The 20,479-nt window shown below is 54.0% G+C and overlaps 1 protein-coding gene across 1 annotated transcript in view; it reads left to right on the top strand.

Annotated features, from left to right (window-relative positions):
* The window catches only part of NKX2-3 (NK2 homeobox 3), an 81,577-nt gene extending 64,600 nt beyond the window's left edge, over positions 1-16,977 (top strand). Inside the window, exons 1-2 of the mRNA XM_067709728.1 lie at positions 13,476-14,012; positions 15,509-16,977. Of these exons, the coding sequence (XP_067565829.1) occupies positions 13,652-14,012; positions 15,509-16,251 (1,104 nt within the window). The 5' untranslated portion in view covers positions 13,476-13,651 and the 3' untranslated portion in view covers positions 16,252-16,977. Of the gene's footprint in view, positions 14,013-15,508 lie in introns of the transcript that reaches the window.
* The last annotated feature ends 3,502 nt before the right edge of the window (positions 16,978-20,479 follow it).

The raw sequence follows: 20,479 nt of genomic DNA, 5'->3' as shown, positions 1-20,479 counted from the left end.
AGCTGGTCCTGACTACCTCAGGACACAGGGTGTGTGGGCAGTGTCCACCAATTACAAGCCTCCCGTGCTTTATAGACTCCTAAGTAGCTGCTGAAAGCACTATGCAGTTTACAAATGAGGAAGGAGCCTGGAACACAAGTATCCTGGCCCCTGGCACCATCTCCATTGGTTGCTCTCTGCTAAGAGCTCCTGGAGAGCTGCAGAGTGTATGTATGTATCCACAGCGGGAAAGGAATCGGCATTCCTGGGCTTGTAACTTAAAGAAAAGTAATGACTAGGCTAGACGCCTCCTGGGGACTCCCTACTCTCAAAGTCCTAACACCCAGGGCGGGATTTCTAGACCGGGGAGGAATGCCCCACCTTCTGGCTTTCAAGACTGGGATTTCATAGAAGGTTGGGGGGCCGATCAGCGGCCATAATCTTGGAGAACCTTCACCATTTTACAAGGGAGTTCGCGGGGGCTGCGCTTCTCCCTCTTGCGGTCTATTTACAACGCCAAAACCTCCTTGTTAATGGACCTGGGATAATGGTGTTTACTTTACCGCGATAAAGCGCTCAGCTTCCTGGGGGAGCGGCTGTAAAATGTCCTGGAGGTAGGGGTGGAGGGGGGCGCCATAAAAGCGGGCGCTGGAAGGGCCGGGGCACCAGGTTCTCTTCCAGGACGGCCTCTGCCCTCCACCCCCTAAGCCCGGCTGAGCAGCCCAGGCCTCGCGAGTGAGTTCGGTTCCCACATAAATCACCAGCGCCAGAGTCTCGGGAAAAGGCGCATTTTTCATTGCTGGTTGCAGGGCAACTCCCGACAGCGAACGAGAAACAGAAGTTGTCTTTAGATAAACCGTTTACCGGAGCGCGCGTCCTGGCAGCGGGGCCCCCAAAGCACAGGGCAACAGGGTCCTGGCGCTGCGCCCCCGCCAGCCGAGCACCTCGCAGGGGCCCCGAGGAAAAAACAGATCCTCCAAAGCTCTAGCCCCAAGTCTTCCCGCAGGAGGAAAGAGAGCTCCAAGAGGGATAGAAAAGGAGCACTTCAGGGTCTGGGGAGACGAGAAGTGGGGTGTACGAAGATTCTAGAGACCAAAGATCTGAGAGCCCAGTTCCACATTTACCAGCTGTGTGATCCCGAACGAGTGACTTTACCTCTCTCTCTGAGCTTCCGGAATCTTTTTATAAAACGATAGAAAAAGTTACCTTACTAACACATGTTCGAAATTAACAAATTAAATCAAATGCAACTTGTATAACCTGTAAAGCCAAATGTATTAATCAGAGGTCCACGGAAGGGCCTAGGGGGTTCCGTGAAACCCCTGGAATTATTGACAAATTGTCGCATTCTTCTAGGGGAGAGAGTCCATAGCTTACATCACGGTTCCAAACGAGTGCATGAACCCCAGAACGGTGAGAACCAGCGCGCTAGTTCTGTAGCCCGACTGCATGGTTAGAGTCGAGGCTCTGTCACTAGCTATGAGACTTTGCCCAAATTACTGAAGCCCCCTGTTTCCTCTTCCGTAAAATGGGATAACAGTTCCTAGGATTGTTGTGGAGTGTAAAACTGCTTGGCTTGGTGTCTCGCACATTCTAAATGCTAACTAAATAGATATTTTTACGCATCAACCCTAGCCCTGAAGCAAAGACGCTTGAAAGCCAGGAATTCCAAGCCTAGCCTTTTCGAGCTGAAAGCTGCCAAGAACCCAGACACCTGCCCGCTGCCAGATGGAGGGCCTTCCCGCTGCGCGGGGGGTGGGCGCCCAGGCTGCGTTTAGCTCCAGAGTGCTCAGGTGGCATGCGGGTCCTGTGGGGAGCTGCGCCCTCGCTGGGCGGCCACCCTTTGAAGGCGGCTCTAACCCCGCCGGCCGCCAGGCGCCCGGGGCTCAGCCATAATCCGGATTTGCAGGCCGAAGCACTAAACTGGCTGCCACCGATAGAGTGAATCAAAGCGGCCGCCATCCTGGTAGCTCCAGGTCTCGTTTACTTGTTGACGTGTGTGCGCACCCAAGAGGGACAACCTCGAATTTGGAGTCGGCCTTGAGAGAAGAGAAGTAGGCGCCCCCTTCTCCCCCGCTCCACCCAGCGGGCACCTCCAGCCTCCACCCCACCGGAGGCCTAGGCTTCCTATCGCGAACAGACACGTTTCCTTCCCTCCTAGGGTCAGAGGTCGAGCCCAGGAGAGGCCTGCTCCCTCTTCCCAGGAGGCCCACCCCACGCGGCGCCCGGAGCCCAGTTCCCAACCGCGCCTCCTTCCCCCCCTCCCAGCTCTCCTTGCATTAGTGTAATCCTCTGTCCAAACACTGCGGCCCGGACGGCCAGACGTTGGTGTAAACAGACCCGGGGGACAATTCTAACGATATAAATAAAATAACCATTAATAGCGCAAATCGTTCGATGAGCAGGAGGCCGAGCAGCCGGGACTCCAGGCTCTCGCTGGGGTTTGTGTACACAGCCTGGACACCACGCATCTGTCAGGTAAACCGAAAGCAGGTGAGGTCCCCGCAGGCGCGTCAGTGGAACCGGCTCGTGACACGCACAGGCCTCGACACGCACGAGGTTCGGGACAGACAGACGCACTCGCCGAGAACGCCGCGCGAGTTCATGTAAGCGCCCGAGCCCAGCCCCAAACACAGCGCCACGGGGTTACCCCGGCTCTTCTCCAAAAATTCGCGCGCCCAAGTGTCCAGCCACGGCCCCCGGGCGCGTTCCGGCCGCGTCCGCAGCCTCGATGCGCACGGGGACGCAGAGCTCACACCCAGAAACGGAAAAGGCAGCCTCCACTGGTCCCAGAGTTAATCACAATAAACTAACATTTATTGAGCGTTTATTGTGCCGGGCGGAGCACTAAGTGGTTCACGGAGGTAATCTCCTTTAACCCTCAGAGCGACCTACTGAGGTGGGTACTTTGAGTATTCCCAGTTTTACAACTCAGAAAAGCAGGGCTCAGAAGTAAGGAATTGGCCCGGAGACAGAGTGGAGACAGGATTTGAACCCACCACTCTGCTCCAGGAAGCACAGCGCGCACGCCCGAGGTACAGGCACTTGCTCACGTTCCAACAGGCTGCGTTTCCAGGGCCTGGGACTGGCTCCAGTGTGTCCCCGGCCCCGCCGGGCTGCGGTGGTTTGCTTTCCAGTGGGAAGTTCCTTTTTCTGTGAAGGGCGTGGGCAGGGTGGCCTGAGAGGTCCGGACAGAGAGGAGAGGGGGGAGCCACCTCGAAAAGTCCTGTAGCTTGTTCCCAGGGAGTGGGAGTGTGGGCTCACGGGCGCTCCCGGACTCAGCAGGCCTGCTCTGACTTTAGGGTTGCAGGTACCGCTCCCACAGAGAGGCCTACGGGCTAAGGGGTCAGCTCAGGGATTAGACAAGCTCACTCGGGGAAGGTCTCCCTGGGGGCAGGTGGTCCTGAAGTCCTGGTTCCTGGAGTTGGGCTGGGGCAGGATATTCTCTGCTGCGGACCCAGGCGGTGGAGTGGCAGCATCTGCGGGCCTGGAAGTCTTGCATCCACCCCTTACCTGCTTTGTGACCTTGGACAAGTCATTTCATTTCTGCAGACCTCGATTTCCATGGCTCTAAATTGAAGGGGGAGAAACAAAAAATATGTTTCACAGGGATGTTGTAACAATCATGCATGTGGAACACTTCGTTTACCCGGTGGGAAGCTTATTATCACGATTAGTATTAACTCCATGGCAAGCGCCTCAGAAGGCAAAGAGGTGGGCTGGCAGCCCCTCTTCTTATTTTTCTTTTTTTTCTTCTTTTCTTTTTCTTTTTTTTTCTTTTTTCTCTAGCAAGAAAGGAAGCAGCTCAGAGGGGGTGCGGGTAAGGAGAGGAAGGGAGGAGGCTCCAGGAGGTTCCACCCCATCCCCAGCCATGTTTATCTTCAAGACAGTTTCCAGTCAATCCCACCACCCAGGGAACATTCTTCTTGGGGGCTGTGGACTACCACTTAGGCCCTGCAGGAACATTTGGGGAGGGGAGAAGGAGGAGGACAGTCAAGCACCCAGCACTGAGCAGGAATTCGCAAAAGCAGAGAGAATAGTGCCTGGTCAGGCAGTCCACGCATGGTGCTCAACCTAGTAACCCTGGGGCTGCCCAGGAAAGGGAGAGGGGCAGAGAGAGGGAGCTGAACGTGGAAGGCAAGGAACTTAAGAAACTTGGGCAAGTAACCTCACCTCTCAGCCCCAGTTTCCTCCTCTGTAACATGGTTGCATTAATAAGGCCATAGACAAGGGCTCTGTTGCAAGAAGCAGAAACAATAACAATGGGTAGACACTTAAAGAGCTTCACAAAATGCCTGGTGCTGTTCTCTGATCTCCATACCCAGAGTCTTCCAGCCCTACCCAGGTGGTTTGCCCATGGTCTGACAGTTTATGTGGGAGTTGGAGATTGGGGAGTCTCTTAATTATTGAGCCATACCATGTGCTTGTAGGAAAAACATCCATGAACAGTAGCTAATGTTATTGAAATGACCATTGCTGGTGGGAGTATTATTGTTGTAATTATTATCAACAGTATTATTTCTATTATTACTGCTGTTCACTCCCAACTCTGAGAAGCAGTCTTCATTAACTCCTCTTTATGGAAAAGGAAATAGGTTCAGAGAGGGTAAGTGACTTGCCTGAAGTCACACAGCAGATCTGGAACCGAGTTGAAGAGATTAGAAACCATGTGAATTTGAAGGCCAGACTTTCTTGCCCACACCAAAAGGAAAAGGAGAGGAAGAATGCTGGTGTTGCTTGATTGAGAGAAGGACGCCCACCGCTGGGGTAGGTCCGGGGCAGCAGATTTATTTACATTCCAGCAAGGACACTAATTGGCCAGATCTTTATCTAAACACGATAACAATGACATGAGACTTTGGAGATTTGTTTACTGCAGCTAAAAATGATGCATTTGTGGGAGTGGGAATCTCACACTGACTGGGTACGGGATTTGTTTGCTTCAGCTCCAGAGGATGGGAGTGGGAGAGGGGGAGGCTGCTGGTGGTTCTGAGAGTATATCCTAAAACTTCAATGATTAACAGAACTAGTCCTCTTGTTTTGTTTGGGGACCAAAAAAAAAAAAAAAAAAAACCCTCAAAATTTGATTGATAATTAATGTTTTTTTTCCCCAAGTGAGACAAGGAGTACCTGAGAATCTGGCTCCCTGATCTCAGCTCAGGGGAGGAGAGATTCCGAGCCTCCCTCCGCGTGCTTAACGACCACCCTGCACGCCCACCCTCTGCCACCAGCACAAGAACATTTACTACACAAGAGGGCTCTGTAAACGCTTTCTTTCCATCATTTCTTTAATCCTTACTGCAGGCCTGTAAAGTCCACACCATTATTATCTCCTTTTATAGGTAAGAAAACTGCTGCTTAGCAAGGTTGAAGGACTGCCTCAAGGTCACAAGACTACAAGAGAGGTAGGACTGGGCTCCAAACCCCTCTGCTGGACTCCAGGGTCAATGCTTTGGCGCAAGACAGGGGCATGAGGTGTGATTATGATTTAAAGAAAGCCAGGTCTTCCCCAGACCCCACCCCAAACGCCGTCTCCTCACTCTGTGGGCTCTCCCTGTGGAGGAGGGTGTCATAGGTGCCAACACTTACACATGCATGCTTGTGCGGTTTGAGTACGTCCATTCACATACACACTTAACAGGCTTACTGGCTGTGGGAGGTGTAAAATGTTCATATGTGCCCACATCCGTGCTCACTCACTTTGTGTGTGGGCACAATTATACACACACACAAACACAGACCACCCTCTCTACTATACTAATGGGTGTGTGTGTGTGTGTGTGTGGATTTTTTAAAGTATTAATTGCAGAATACGTTCAATGTGGTTTTATTACTTTCAAGAACACACACAGTCATTACAACTCTGGTAATAAAATCTATTCCCTCTTCTCTGACTGCAACTTAGGTCTTTATGGGACTACCTTGTACAAGATTAATTGTAATGATACCATAAATTGCCTGTATAGAAATAGTGCATCTGATTGTCATGGAAGCTAGTTTTCATCTTGGATCATATAAACATTTCTCTCCAAATCTCATGACACTACCAGTAATTCACATTGTGAGGAAAAAAGGATGGAGGGGGATTCAGAATGAGTGTTAGCCCAGTCCTCCTGTTTTGACCACACTCTCTGAAAGAGCAGAGCTCTAACGTGGAAGTTACAGTTATAGGGAGTCCTGAGTGCCTTCTTCTGCCTGCCTATCCGCCTGTGCACACACTGCTGTATTCACACAGGAAGTCACCTGCCTTGTCATTCAAGGTAAAAGGTAAGTCCATAGAAACATATATGGCAGGTCTGCGTCCATCTGTTGGAAATGCATATTTATTAGAGTAATTCAACCTCAGAAATGTGGTTGCAGACGGGACGGGAGGTAAAAGGGTAGAGATTGGCTGGCTGCCCACCTTACAGCTGGGGAGCCTGACTCATAGGAGGGAAGACCCCCACACCCTGTCTCCTCTCCAGAAGGCAGTGACTCAGTTGCCCCACTGGCTCCATAGCAGTGAGGTAGGCCAGGAACTTGTACCAAGTGCTCAGTCCTTGCCTCTGCTGGCTGGTGTAAGAGCCAGGGACCCCACTGTCCTCTCCCAGATTTGGCCCCTGCATTTTAAGGCAGTCCCTGAAACACTTCCCAGCTGGGGTGATCTCAGGGCTAAATGGCCCCTTAATCTATAGTAGGACTGGCAGGAAAGAAAGAGAAGGGAAGGTCAGTTCGGTCTGCTCTTGCCTGTGTGGAGTGGCGGAGGGGGTCAGCCCTGGTCTAGGAGCCCCCATTTGTGTGCTCAAGGGATGCCTGGGGCCCAGGCTTTATGGTCACCTTCAGCTCTGCTGTGATCCTCTCCAGACTGCCACAATAGAAGGAAATGGAGGCCCTGCAGGATCTGCCTGCAGTGGGGATTTCCACAGGGAGGGTGGCCAAGCTCGCCACCCGGAGCCCTACAGACCCTGTCAGAGCTCATAGCTGAGGCTGCTGGGTATTGGGGGGCTGGGAGATGGGAAAGGTCCTACAGGCTGGAGGGTACAGAGGAGTGTCCCTATCACACACCCAAGGGTGCTTGGGCATTTTTATGAGCAGCTGCTGAGACAGAGTAAGCACAGGGGTGGAATGGAGGAGAGGGGTCTGGGGCTCAGGAGTGGGGACCTCTGGTGCACAGGGGGTGTGTGTGTGTGTGTGTGTGTGTGTGTGTGTGTGATTCCCTCCATACCAAACACCTGCAGGGTCCAGGGACAAAAAGCAGGAAAATACAAGAGTTGAAAGGAGGGGAAAAGGGAATGAAATAAGATGGGGGAAGGGAGGAGGCAGTGAAGAAATAAGGGAGAGTGAAACAGGTGGGGGAGGAGTGGAGACCGAGTAGCAAAGGAGGCTGGGGAGAGGAGGAGGGGGTAAGGGAGAAAGGCGGTGGGGGAAGGGTGGTCAGGAAAAGAGGGAAGTGAGGAAGGGAAGGAGCGGGGGAGTAAGAGATGAGCCCAGTGGAAGAGAAAGGGGCCGAAAAGGGAAACAGACTGGCTGCAAAGGGGAGGAGGAAGGCCACTGAAGTTCTGGGGTCCGGGTCTCGGTGGCTCTGCCAGGCCCCTGCGTGCCGCGAGCCGCGAGAAGTAAGGCGGTCCTTCTCTCGGGTTGGCGGGAGTGCAGAGAGGTCGAGCAGAGTTCGAGAACCTACTGGCAGGTTCAAGGACAGAGGCCCAGCAGGCGTCGCCCCGGGGCTCTTCGCTAGGGCCCCCCGGGCTCTTGGTCTGCAGTGGGAGAGAGACGTGCCGTGGAGAAGCTCTGGACTCCCGGCCCCAACCAGCGCGGACGAAGTGCACGGGCTTGGAGACGCGGCGCCCTTGGCTGATGGGCAGAGCGAGGCCTGGCAACCTGACAGTCCCCGCAGCCTCGAGGCCGCCGAATTCTTGACCTCCGACCTGACTCACCTGCGTCTCTGCAGGGCAAAGCTGCCAAGTCCGGAGGCCTCGAGCTGCGGGACGGGACCTGGCGTGTCACGCTTTCTGTCCCTGTGTCTGTGCGCCCTTGTGCGCCGCAGCCGCCTGGGTCCTCGGTCCTTTCCAGGTCGGGTCCCCGGCTGTTCCGAGCCCACGCTTTCCCACTCCCAATATCCCCGCAGGGTCAGGCAAGATGGGACTATCCCAGGGCAGTGGTAATTGTTAGGTGCCCCCGGAGCTTCAGGGAACCAAGGGCAAGTGGGCAGCTAGGCCCGCAGATACGGTTGCCCACTGACGGAGCGAAGGTCCCGCTGCACCTTGGGAATCGCTCTCCCGGTGCCGACCGAAGACCGGGAACTCCAGGCTGGACACAGCAAGGGCGGGGATAAGGCGTTACTTAAGGCAACAAGACTTCGGCAAACGTTTCTTTCCAAGTGAGAAAGGTTTTTTGTTGTTGTTGTTTTCAAACGGTTTGAAGTTATTCGCTCCAACTTGACCCCCAGGGAGGTTTGGGGAAAGAGTTCTGCGTCCGAGAAGGCCGAGGTCCCCTCGGTTTGCGGTTGAGAAGAGACAGAGTTGAGAAGATCGCGCTAGGAAGAGTCACGAAAAATCTCTGCTTCTTGGACATAATAACCACATCCCTCCCTGAAACCCTTCGTGCTCAGAGCAGGCAGGCGCGCTGGTTTAAGTAAATTAATTCGCCAAAAACTGCAGCTGCCCTTCTGAAGTCAGATTATATTTTAAAAGGTCTAAAGACATTGACATTTCGATACAGGAAGTTAAACTCACACTTTAAAAAAAAAAAGAGTTAAGGAATGCATCCAGAATTCCAATTTAACCACCAAGTTAAAACTGCTCACTGCACTCCCAAATAACACACGCAAATAGTAAAAATAAATGTCTGTGTATAGACATCTTTTATTTACGTGTTTTTGTTTGAAAAAATATTGACTTTCACTCGACAAAGTTAGCTTTTCCGACTTCTGTGTTTTATTGGCAAAACAACTGTTTTCGGTGACGAAAGCTGTATTTACACCGTTAACTTAAAATTTTTGGAGTGGGGCAGATACACATAGATAGATGTGAAAGGTCCTCTCCCTGAGAAATCGAAACTCACTTCCTCGGCAAGGGCCTGTAATTTACAAAGAACTACAGGGATTGCTGAATTTGGACCAATTTTCTCCCAGGGAAGGGAAGTGGTGGGTTATTTAGAAAACTCAATTCCAAACACAATCTGAGAAAATATGGCATTTATACAAACACATGCAAAACAAGCTAAAATGCTCAAAAATGCCATTTTAAAATCTCTCTTACCAAATTACTGAAACGAGGGAAAAAATCCTCTTGAGGAATTAGATCAGTTTAATGCTTTCTGGGACTGACGTACCTAGCTGACATTTCTTGAAAAGTAGAAAATGTATTCACCCTTCTCACAAAACACTAGCCTCTAGATTGCTCAAAAATTTGGATAGCTTTCTAATATCTCTCAACGAAAAACCAAACCAAAACACATACACACCACTGCCAGCAACTACAACAAAATAACAAAAATCTATTTAGTGCTCCTGCAAAAGAGGAAATTTTTTTCTTTCAACTCTTTTTTTTTTGTAAGATGGCATTGACAATGAAATTTCTAGGAGAGCATAAAAAAAGAAAAAAGAAAAAAAGAAAGAAAAAGAAGGAAAGAAAATTTCAACGAAAAAAAAAATCGCCTGAAAAGTTATCACATAGTTTTAGCTAGCTGCGTTCATCACATGATGGTTTTTCATGCCTTAATAGAAAATCACTCCTGACTGTGGTACTACATGTAGATTAGAAGGCCACGATAACCTTCAGGTTTTTTGTTTTTTGTTTTTTTTTATAGCCATGGCTACATAATTAAATGGCTATTCAAACAGGTGAAGGATATCAGAATAAGCTGTGGCATATATAACTAAAATGATCAATTATCTGACTATATAAGTATATTAAGCAATTTTTGGGTAGAGAATAATAACTTCTTGGAACACTTTACAACTTTCAAAGAACCATCACATTTTTCTTGGATAATATGTTTGTTGTAGTGATTAGCATGTGGGTTTTCTCCCAAAAGGTATACTTTTATTTATCGCCTTTTTACGCATCTATATAGCACCTCCCCTCAGAGAATTTGCCGTCATTTTACTATGATCTGTAATCACATACGGGAGGAGGAAGACTTGTATAAATGTATAACGTGACAAAACGGAACGTAGGCAGATACACTCGATTAAAATAAGATCAAACGCTTCCATGGATGCAACAATATTTACTCTATTTGTCAGTAATTAGCTAAACTGTCTGGAACAAAAACCAATTATTAGCTACGGGATTTCAAAGATCCTCTTTTCCCACAAGAGAATGCAAATGTCCCAGAACGAGATTGTAACTGGATAGGCGCTGGAACCAGATTCTACATTCTGATAAGCGACTCCCGAGAACCGACCGCTGCTGTAACGTAACTATCGCTCTGGCGGCGTTTTCATTCCGGACAGTGGCGCGCAGCTGGCGGCGCACACGCTCGCGATCGTCGGGGCTGCGGGCGCAGGAAAGGCAGGCTGCCGAGATGTGATTGGCCCGGCGGGTATCCCTGCAGGGAAGCTCCGCTGCTGGGGAACCAGAACGACCAAAAGGAGCCTGAACAATCAGGAGACGACCCGAGCCCCTGCTCAGAGCTTAAGGCCAAGATCTAAGTCTCCCGCCCGCTAGATCAGCCCTGCGCAGAGCTGGGGTTGGGAAGAGAAAAGGAGGACAGGGCATACCAACCGCCTGCTAGGCCCCTTCGCCTGTGTTCCCCACACTCTGCTCTTCACGAGCCTCCAGCCCCTCGGGCCTGAACTGCGTCCCGGGGCGGCCTGCCGAGGAGCAATCTGGTTAGGGACCTCTGGAGAGAACTATTCAGGCCTGGGCCAAGGATATCTGGCGGGGTAGTCGTGGCAGCAGGTTTGGAGGAGAGCGAACTGCGTGGGCCTGCGGCTGGGGAGGAGACAGCCTTCTGCGTGCTAAGGGAGAAGGAGACTCGGTGGACTCTGGGCGGCAGCAGCGGGTGTGTGGGCGTGTCTCCGCGTTCCCGGCACCCCGGGCCACGGGTTCTAAGATAGGGATTCTTGAGGATGAGCTTAGGGAAGGCCTAGGAACGAAGCGCCGTGGAGAAGCAAGAGAATGTAGCAAGGAGAAATGCAGGTTTCGGCTGGAAACTGGGGAGAGAGATTTTCCGTAGCTTTTGTCTTTCTCTCTCTCTCTCTCTCTCTCTCTTTTTTTTCCCTGAATCTTGAAATCACTCAAGAAAATCGCCCACAGAGGCAAAAAAATAATTTTTAAAAATTAGGAGACCAGCAGGGAGTAGAAATATTCCCAACGACAGTCTAGCCCTCGGGATGGGGATGGAAGAGTGGGATTGGAAGCAGCTTCCTTCTTTTATGCTCGCCTGCTACCGCGACGCACACACTGAAGGACTCCTACCCGGCAGTGCCCCGCACTCACCCCCATCTCTCTCTGGATCTTTGCGCTCAAGCGCTCGCGATCCGCAGCAAAAGCAGGCGCATTCTTCTCTCTGCAGCTGCCTGGCCTGGCCTGAAGATGCCGGCTCTGCCTGGGGCCTCAATAGTCTCAGAATTCAAAGCGGAAAGGCACCGGGCGCCCTTGTGGCTGAGGGATGGTCCTCCCGGCGCAAAGGCCGTCTCACAGAGGGTCTCCCCAACAGCCTGCCGGCCGCCGCCACCTAAGTACTCCCGGGCGCACGTGGCCCACGCTGAATCCCAGCTCCCCAGGCGGCCCCGAGGGCTGACTCCCCGCACCATTTCCGCTCCCTCCGGAACAGCCCCGCCTCTCCCCCCTCCCGACTGGCTGTTCATTCTCTTCTCAGCTTTGGGCACCCACCGCTCCCGCTGTTGCGGGGTTCCTCCCACGACAGCTCTCCGCTCTCTCCCCCACTCCCATCCCGTGTCTGCTGCCGCCGGGAGGTGTCGTCCACAGTCCCTGAACCTTCCACCTACCCCTTCTAGCTGAGGCTAGTGCTCCCCCAGCGCCACTATCTTGACCACCAAAAAATGCTTGGGGTGTCTAGGGCCAGATAAGGGGCACCACGGTTGGGCCGAATCGGACCCTATTATTTCAAGGCCAGCACTGCGCACAAGTTTTTCTGTAGGTCTCACAGCAGCGCCTGCTGGTCCTCACTGGGCTAGATGTGGTGGCGAGCGAATGCCTATTGTGCGGGAAGATGATCTCCACCAGAGCGGTTTCCAGAATCAGACCCCATAGATTCGCCCACAAAACAACCAGGGCCTTAGGAGGGCGCCAGAAGGCGTGTGGGTTGGAGAAATTAGAAAGATGCCTCCGAGGGTCAAGGCCTAGACCAAGGCGCCTGATTTCAATAGGCGGAAAAGATGGCCTCCATGGCTGGGTCACCTGCCTTGTGAAGACAGACTCTGCTCTCAAGACCCTATGAAACCACCCAATGTGTGAGGCACTCCAGCCATGTCATCACCAATGCAGTCAACAAATACTGCTTGACCGCTGATGCAGAATAGCAGTCGATGACGTGTATTGAGCACTAACATGTGCTCCGCATGAAAATCCTGGCATGTTTTGCCTTATTTATCCCCGGCAACAACCCTGAAGAAGGTATTACTGTCTTTTTGTAGACAAAGAAACTGAGGCTTAGAAACGCCCAAGGCCATACACTGACTAGGCCAGGATTCAAACCAAGAGCTGTCAGTCCACAAAATTCAGTAATGGCTCCATCATCCTGTCTCTCACATACCTGCTTAGTGCGGCCGCTGGAAAAGCTACAAAAGCCAATGCTAACGGTGCCCTGCCCTCGGGGGCTCATAGTTTACCCAGGGAGACCAGGCAGACAGTATAGCTATAGTACTAGGCGGGAAGTGATAAATGACACGAATGTCCTTTACTAGCACGAGCTGCAAGTTCAGATGCGAGAGAGATGACTTCCGGCTAGGCGACGAGGGAGCGCTTCCTTGGAGGAGGTGGCATTTGAGCAGAGCCTCGGAGAACAGGCTTGTCGTGGAGACAAGGGCGGAGAAGACATTCCGAGTGGAGGGAACAGCTTGAGCAAAGTCAACAAGGCGAGAACGCACACGTCGCCCATCCATAGACATATAAAACATTCCATCTCCTTGGGGATCCAGTGCCGGGTATTTACATGCCAGGAAGTTTTCCTGCCCCCGCAGCATCTGGAAAAACCATACTCCTGGGCTATCCTTCCTGGTAGCTGGTTCTCAGACAGGAAACCTCCCAGAACTGGCTTTGCCCGGGAAGATGCGGCCAGTCTGGGTGGGAATCGGTAGTTCGCGTACCCCAGGCAGTGCAGCCTCACCCACAGCGACTAGGACTTTGCGACTTTATACTAGTCCTTGTCTATTTCTGGTAGGTCCACGGCACCCACACTCACTGGCTGCGGAGGGGCGCGGTCCACAGGAGCTGGAACCAATAGAGAGGGAGGTCGAAGCGAGAGCCCCGCCCCAAACGTGACGTAAGACCCCCGGACTCAGGCTTCGCAGCCCCGGCCCCAGTCCCTTCAGTGGCTTTAACAAAACCCAGACCCCCACGTCCCGGCCAATGGAGGCGATTTAGACTGGAGCGGGACCGCGTCTGTCAAAAGCCCGACTCGGCAGCGGCGGCGGAGTCCAGAAGGAGAGCTGGAGCCGCCGCGCTGCCTCCCCGCCCCCGCCGGGATTTATTGAGTATTTGGACTGGACAATTAAGTGGCCCTGATGATGTTACCAAGCCCGGTCACCTCCACCCCTTTCTCAGTCAAAGACATTTTGAATCTGGAGCAGCAGCAGCAACAGCAGTTCCACGGCGCGCACTTGCAGGCGGACTTGGAGCACCACTTCCACTCGGCGCCCTGCATGCTGGCCGCCGCTGAGGGGACCCAATTTTCTGACGGAGGGGAGGAGGACGAGGAAGAAGAGGGAGAGAAACTGTCCTATTTGAACTCACTAGCTACAGCCGATGGCCACGGGGATTCGGGGCTCTGCCCCCAGAGCTATGTCCACACGGTCCTGCGAGACTCGTGCAGCGGGCCTAAGGAACATGAAGAGGAGCCCGAGGTCCTGAGGGACCGGAGCCAAAGTGAGTAGAGGGGGAAAGGAAACGCACCCGCACATCTGGAGCAATGGCGGGGTGCCCGCAAACAGCCCACAAATCTCGCCAGCACGGCTGCCCGCCCCGTTAGCCCCGGCTGGGGTCATGCCCTGGCCCTGGTCAACGACAGCTCCGCAAAGCGCAGGTGCCTGCAAGGGAGCCAGGGCGGAGGGAGAAAGACAAGGTGACTCCGTCAACTACTCCCCCCAGAGGGGGGAGGCGATGCAGCCCCGGAGGGAAGGGAAAATAGTTACTGCTACCCTGATGGTGATAAGCAACATGGGCTCAGCTGCTGGGTGCTGACAGCTCATAGTATTTTTGCTCTTCCCAAGAGCTAGAGGGGCACGAGCCTGAACTCTTCCCACTTTCTCTGTAGCGTGAGACGAGTTTTCTGAGGCCAGGGCAGCCGCTCCCTCTTCCTGGAAAAGACAGTCGAAGCAGCTTGTGTGCCTAGTGTCCACAGGGCGCAGGAACTTCGGTAGAGTTCAGCTGGGTGGTTTCCTCACTTCTCCGCCTGGAACTCAGCGTCCTCGCACCCACGGCACCCGGCAGAGAGGGAGGGGATGCTGGGAGAGTGCGTGGGAACACAGTCCATTCCGCACTCACACCCCTGAGGCACCAGACTTTTTTGAAAATTCTTAACGTTTTGCTTTGTGTCCCAGGCTGTGGGGCTTCGGGCTGAGTGAAAAACGCGCCGAACTTAGATCCTGGCTGCTCAAGTAGGATGCGAGGTGAATTGGGTAGGGAAATAGGACAACTGAATAAAGCCTCCAAGGAAGTGTTTGTTTCTGAGGAGAGCCAAAGAATCTCCTTCCCTAAGAGGAGGTTTGATGTGGTGGAAGCCAAGGCCTGTGCTCTGACAGCTCCCCGGCCTAAAATCGACATGAAACTGTCTAAATCAATCAAATTTCTTTTTCTCTCTAAGGTAATACAGATGTCGTCAGGCAGACATTTAGCTATGGGCCTGTAGGCTTTTAAAAGTAAAAAACTGTCCCTGGGCAATACATGAGCGTTACACTCAGACATTTACGAGCAGGAAGATTTTCGCAGAACGCACGCATACCAGCTCCCAAATACCAACATGTCTCACACCTTCAGCTATTCATGACGGAGTGGAAGGCAAACGAGTTTGCAAATACTATAGTTATTATGGAGTTGCAAACTTCCATCCTGAAAATAATCATCAGCACGCCGAGCCGCACGTTTAATACAGGGTAATCTCTCGCAGATGCTCAAGTTCTAAATAAACGCGCACTAACTACCCCTCCCCACGGAACGTGCCTCCACCCGCCAAGGGCGTTGTGAGGGGCCTTGGGCTATCGCAGGGTCCCACGGCGTCAGGAGCCACAAACTTTCCCCAAAGTCCCAGCAGTTATTACCGCACACTCCGCGCTGCCCCCCAAAGGGGCCACAGTGCTCCGGGACCGGAGCCGCGGTGAGATCGGGAACAATTAAAGGACGCTGTTGTTTTGCTTCTTCCGCAGAAAGCTGCCAGCTGAAGAAGCCTCTGGAGGCGGCCGGAGACTGCAAGGCAGCGGAGGAGAGCGAGAGGCCGAAGCCACGCAGCCGCCGGAAGCCCCGGGTCCTCTTCTCGCAAGCCCAGGTCTTCGAGCTGGAACGCAGGTTCAAGCAGCAGCGGTACCTGTCGGCCCCCGAGCGCGAGCACCTCGCCAGCAGCCTGAAGCTCACGTCCACGCAGGTGAAGATCTGGTTCCAGAATCGCAGGTACAAGTGTAAGAGACAGCGGCAGGACAAGTCTCTGGAGCTGGGCGCGCACGCGCCCCCGCCGCCGCCGCGCCGCGTGGCAGTGCCGGTGCTAGTGCGGGACGGCAAGCCGTGCGTCACGCCCAGCGCGCCAGCTTACGGTGCGCCCTACAGCGTGGGCGCGGGCGCCTACTCCTACAACAGCTTCCCCGCCTATGGCTATGGGAACTCGGCAGCCGCCGCCGCAGCCGCGGCTGCTGCAGCCGCCGCCGCTGCGGCCTACAGCGGCAGCTACGGCTGTGCGTACCCGGCAAGCGGTGGAGGCGGCGGCGGGGCCTCCGCGGCGGCCTCGGCCATGCAGCCCGCCTGCAGTGCGGCCGGAGGCGGCCCCTTTGTGAACGTGAGCAACCTGGGCGGCTTCGGCGGCGGCGGCGGCGGCGGCGGCGCGCAGCCGTTACACCAGGGTGCGGCGGCCGGGGCCGCGTGCACGCAGGGCACCTTGCAGGGCATCCGGGCCTGGTAGGGACCGGGCGGGTCATGCGGCAGCCGCCCCACCGCAGCCTGGCGCCGCGGGACTGAAGCGCGAGAAAGGCTGGATCCAAGGAAGGGCCAGGTCCCCTCGTTAAATAAAAATAAATAAATAAATATATATATATACACACGTCTCGCTCCCCAGAGCCCCGGAGCGCAGCTCACGCGAGGCCTGGGGAAGGGGGCTCAGGGGCGAAGAGGATGCCCGGGAGTGGTCACGAAGACTGTCTCTGAGGCAGAAACGCCGGCTGGGTGCTGGGAGGACGATGGCCCCGAGCTTGGCCCCAAAAGGAGTGCGAGAGGCTGAGACTCGGGCTGCCGCTCGGTTCTCCCAGAGCAAGAAGGGCTTCTCTCCCTCGGGCTTCTCTCCCTCAGCCTTCCCGCGGCCGCCGCGAAGAGCTGGCGGAGAACTCAAGGACAAAAAAAGCATGAAGGAGAGAAAAATGGGCGTCGTGGCTTGAGAAATCCCCAGGCCCTACCGACGCTCTGCCCCCTTTGCGGGGCCGGCGTACCACAGCACAGTCCATTTTCCTTTTCCCAACCGCCTGCCTTCCGCACCAGATACCTCGGCCTGGATCTCCAGATTGTCAGGGGGGTGTAGAACTCTGCGAAAAAAACCAGTGGAGCGAGATCAAAAGCTGGGGGGGGCTGAACAAATCCGGGAACTGGTGGCCCACCGGAGGTGTTACCGGCTTTCCTTTCTGTTTCGTATTCTGTGTTCAGCACATATTTTATATATATATATATATATATATATATATATATATATATATATATATATATATATATATATATATATATATATAAAACTATATCCACACGCCATGTACACACCCGCTGCCATACACTACAGGAGTCAATAAACAAGGTGCAATATTTTCAAACCGTTGGCCGGCTACAGACTTTGTTTAGCCCACAAGAGTGGGGAGGGACCCTTTAACAGGGCGGGAGGGGAAGGAAAAGATACTCAGGAAAAACAGTTCCCCCTGGATGGTTGTAGGCCTGGTCTCCCCTGCCTCAGCCCCTAGGCTGCAAGTCCGGTCTCCAAGGCTTTGTTCATTAATTTCTCTTTACTGTTGTAGGGAGGACAGGTCGGAGACTCAGGACCTTTTGAGGCCTGGGCTTTGTAATCCCCCCAAGTTTCACCCAGATGCTTGCGCTAGTACCTTGGCCTGCGTTAGATCAAGGCTTAGACTCTGCCCCGCCTCGAGGGTCTCCAGGGTAAACGGAAACCTCGCCCCCAGGCCCAGGCGTAGGCCTCGCGAAGGCGGCTGCATCTGCGGCCGCCGCCCAGGCTTCCAGCGCGCCCGGGGGCGCTGTGCCCCGCCGCGGCCGAGTTCTCCCCCTCGGTCGCCCTCCCTTCTCCCCCGGCGGCCGCGGCTTTATGCGGCTCCTTGTCACTTGCGCAGAATGCCTGTGCGAGGCCTGTGCTGCCACACGGCCGATTGTGAGCGTGCCAAGGAGGGTGAATGGGGAGGCCTCAGCGCGCCGCGCCATTGTGGGGCCGGGCCTTGCTGAAAGGCGGCTCCGGGCCGAGAAGGTGCGGAAAGAATGGCTTTTTATTGGAGTCCCGAACAAAAGGTGTGGTAGGAAGGCGAAGTCCCCTGCGCGAACAAAAACCCCAGCGCGTCGGGATTGACGTCCCTCCCGAGCTCCCCATTGCTTCCCAGAGCGGGGGCTTTGTGCAGCAGTCTGCTCAACAGAGGGACGGAGAAATGCGCGGGGATTTTGTTCCCCACTTTTTGTGCGCTGGGGGAGGGGGCGGCAAGGGGGGACGGGGGCTGGGCGGGCAGCAGGGAGGGGCGCGCTGATTAGGCCGGGCCGGCCGGGGCGCGGAGAAGTTCAGCGGGAGCCGGCGGCCTGAATGCAGGGTCATTATTGCTACAAGTTTAGCAATTTCGCCCTTACAGGAGGGGGCGGGGGCTGCTAGGTTGCTGCGGTACCCGGGCTGGGGAGCTGCAGAGCCCCGGAGGAGGAGGAAGAAAAAAGAGGAGGGGAGAGAGGGAGGCAGGCAGGCAAGCGAATCCACCAAAACCCACGGACCGCCCAGGATGAGGCTTGGACGCGTCCAAAAGGGTCTAGCGGGAGGCTGGAAAGGGGGCGCCTGGGGGGCGGAGACCCGCCCTCCCCTTGCCTCTCTAGAGGCAGAAAGACCCCGGAGCCAGGCTTGAGTTAGTGCACCAGACTGCGGGTCCCTCAGCTCCTCGCCGCCAGTTCCCTCCTCCCGCAAGCCGAACTGGAGTTGGAACACCGCCTCCCACCACCGCTTTCACCACCGTGACGTCCCACGCCTCCTTCCTAGCGAGCCCTCCTTCTGGAGCTATTATCTTTCCTTGAGTTTCTTAAGCTAAGGGCATGGAGGGAATTCTTGCTTCCTAATACGTGTCTGCAGCCTCGGACTCATTCATTCATTCATTCATCCATTTATTCAAATTTATTCACTGACATTGATACTACTACTATATGTTCACGTCACTGTTCTGGCCGCTGGGGACGGTGAAAAAAACAGTGTCCGTAGGCTTAGGAAGTTTATTTGAAGGAGTGTATGTGGCGGGGAGATAGCTAACAAACGTAAAAATTAGTAGTCGATAAATTCTAAAAAAGAAAGAGAACCAAGTACTGGAGGGAGGGTTCTTTTCCAGTAGGTGGTCAGAGAAAGCCACATTGAGGAGATTAGATTTAAGCCGAGGCCTGAATGACAAAAAGGAAGCCAGTCCAAGCAGCGCTTTGCTGTTGCAGGCTCCATGTCTCTGCACATGTCCTCTCCTCTGTCTGGGATGCTCTAATACCCCCAATTTTCTAGTGAACTCCTACTCCTCCTTCAAGGCCAGGGTTTTTTCCTGAACCACCCAAGGGGGGTAATCACTCCCTAATATGTGCCACCAGAGTCTTAGGTACTTTCCAAAATCACAACGTAGTGTCATGCAAAGATTTATTTGTCTCTGTTTCTCCACGTGAGGGCCTAGTGGGATCGTAGGGGGCCAGGTTGGCATCTTTTCCCTCTAGGACAGATATCACGGTAGGAGATGATGGGGCCAGCCTCCTTAAGCACCGCGTTCCCCAATGCGGATGGCCCCTGTGGTGGGGAACTTCGCGTTGGGTGTTGGCTGCAAGGGAGATGAACAGCTAGACTCTTGGCCCACCTGGGCGGAGCCAGAACACCTAAAACCGTCTGCGGAAGCCGTGCAGCCTATCTCCATCCCACAGGAATGTCCGGCCTTGGGTACCCCGTGATGCCGCCGGGGAAACGGCTTCCCCAAGGGATTGTTGCCCCTTGCCCTACAGCTCAAAACCTAGGAAAGGAGGCTGAGAACTTGGTGATAACCTTGACAGGAGGACACGAAGTTTAGGGTTAGGGAAGACGCAGGGATAGAGCAGGGTGGGGCGGGGGTGGGGTGGAAAACTGGGAGGTATACGGTTAACCTGGGACCTGCATCTGGGACCCAATTCGACTTCCCCTACATTCTCCAAGTGAGGAGTATTGTCGGTGATCAAGATGCTGCCCTACGGGGAGCGCTCACTTCCAAGACCAGCACGTGCGCGCTAGGAACCCAAGGCTCCTGGGAGCAGACGCCTTAGCTCCGCAGGGGGTTTCCTAAGTAAGCCACCCCTTTTTCTCCCTCCTGATCTGTATCCTGCTGGGCTGTGGCCTCGAAGTGCTCCCCAGCGCCGGATCCCCACCTTCCTTGCCTGGCTTCCTCCTGGCCCGAATTAATCTTCCTTTACTTTGCATCCATCCCTTCCTATTCTGGAAAAGAGGCGTGTGATTCTCATAGAGGAAACACAGCTGGTTCTGTGGATTGGTTCCTGCGCAGTTTGCGTGTCTTGAGATACTTAAAGCCAGCCAGGACCAGCCCCCTCCCTGCTCCCTACCCTTTTCCAGATCCTGCAATCTCTGGGTATAAATAGCTCTCATCTCTTCACTGAAGGATTTCCCTACAGCTCAGTTGCTGGGGTTCCAGTGCCTTGGCTATCAGAGGGTGAAAACCCTCAACTAACAGCTACCTCTTCCGTGAGCTCTCCCTCTAGGGGAAAAGACACCCTCCCAGGCCCAAACCACTGCTTCACTGATTGTCCTGTGAGCCAGGAGGTATTGTAAAATCCAGACAAGCCTTCTAATGACCCTTGAGACATTGAGTGGGTGAAGTAAATCGTCCCTCTGGGTGCTGGTTTCTGAGCTCTAATGCAGAGAAAAGGGATAATCCCTCCCCACCCAGTGA

Source organism: Pseudorca crassidens, chromosome 16, assembly GCF_039906515.1.
Source record: "Pseudorca crassidens isolate mPseCra1 chromosome 16, mPseCra1.hap1, whole genome shotgun sequence".
NCBI lineage: Eukaryota > Metazoa > Chordata > Mammalia > Artiodactyla > Delphinidae > Pseudorca > Pseudorca crassidens.
The sequence above is the reverse complement of the archived record's forward strand: the minus strand, read 5'-3'. Positions and strand labels throughout refer to the sequence as shown.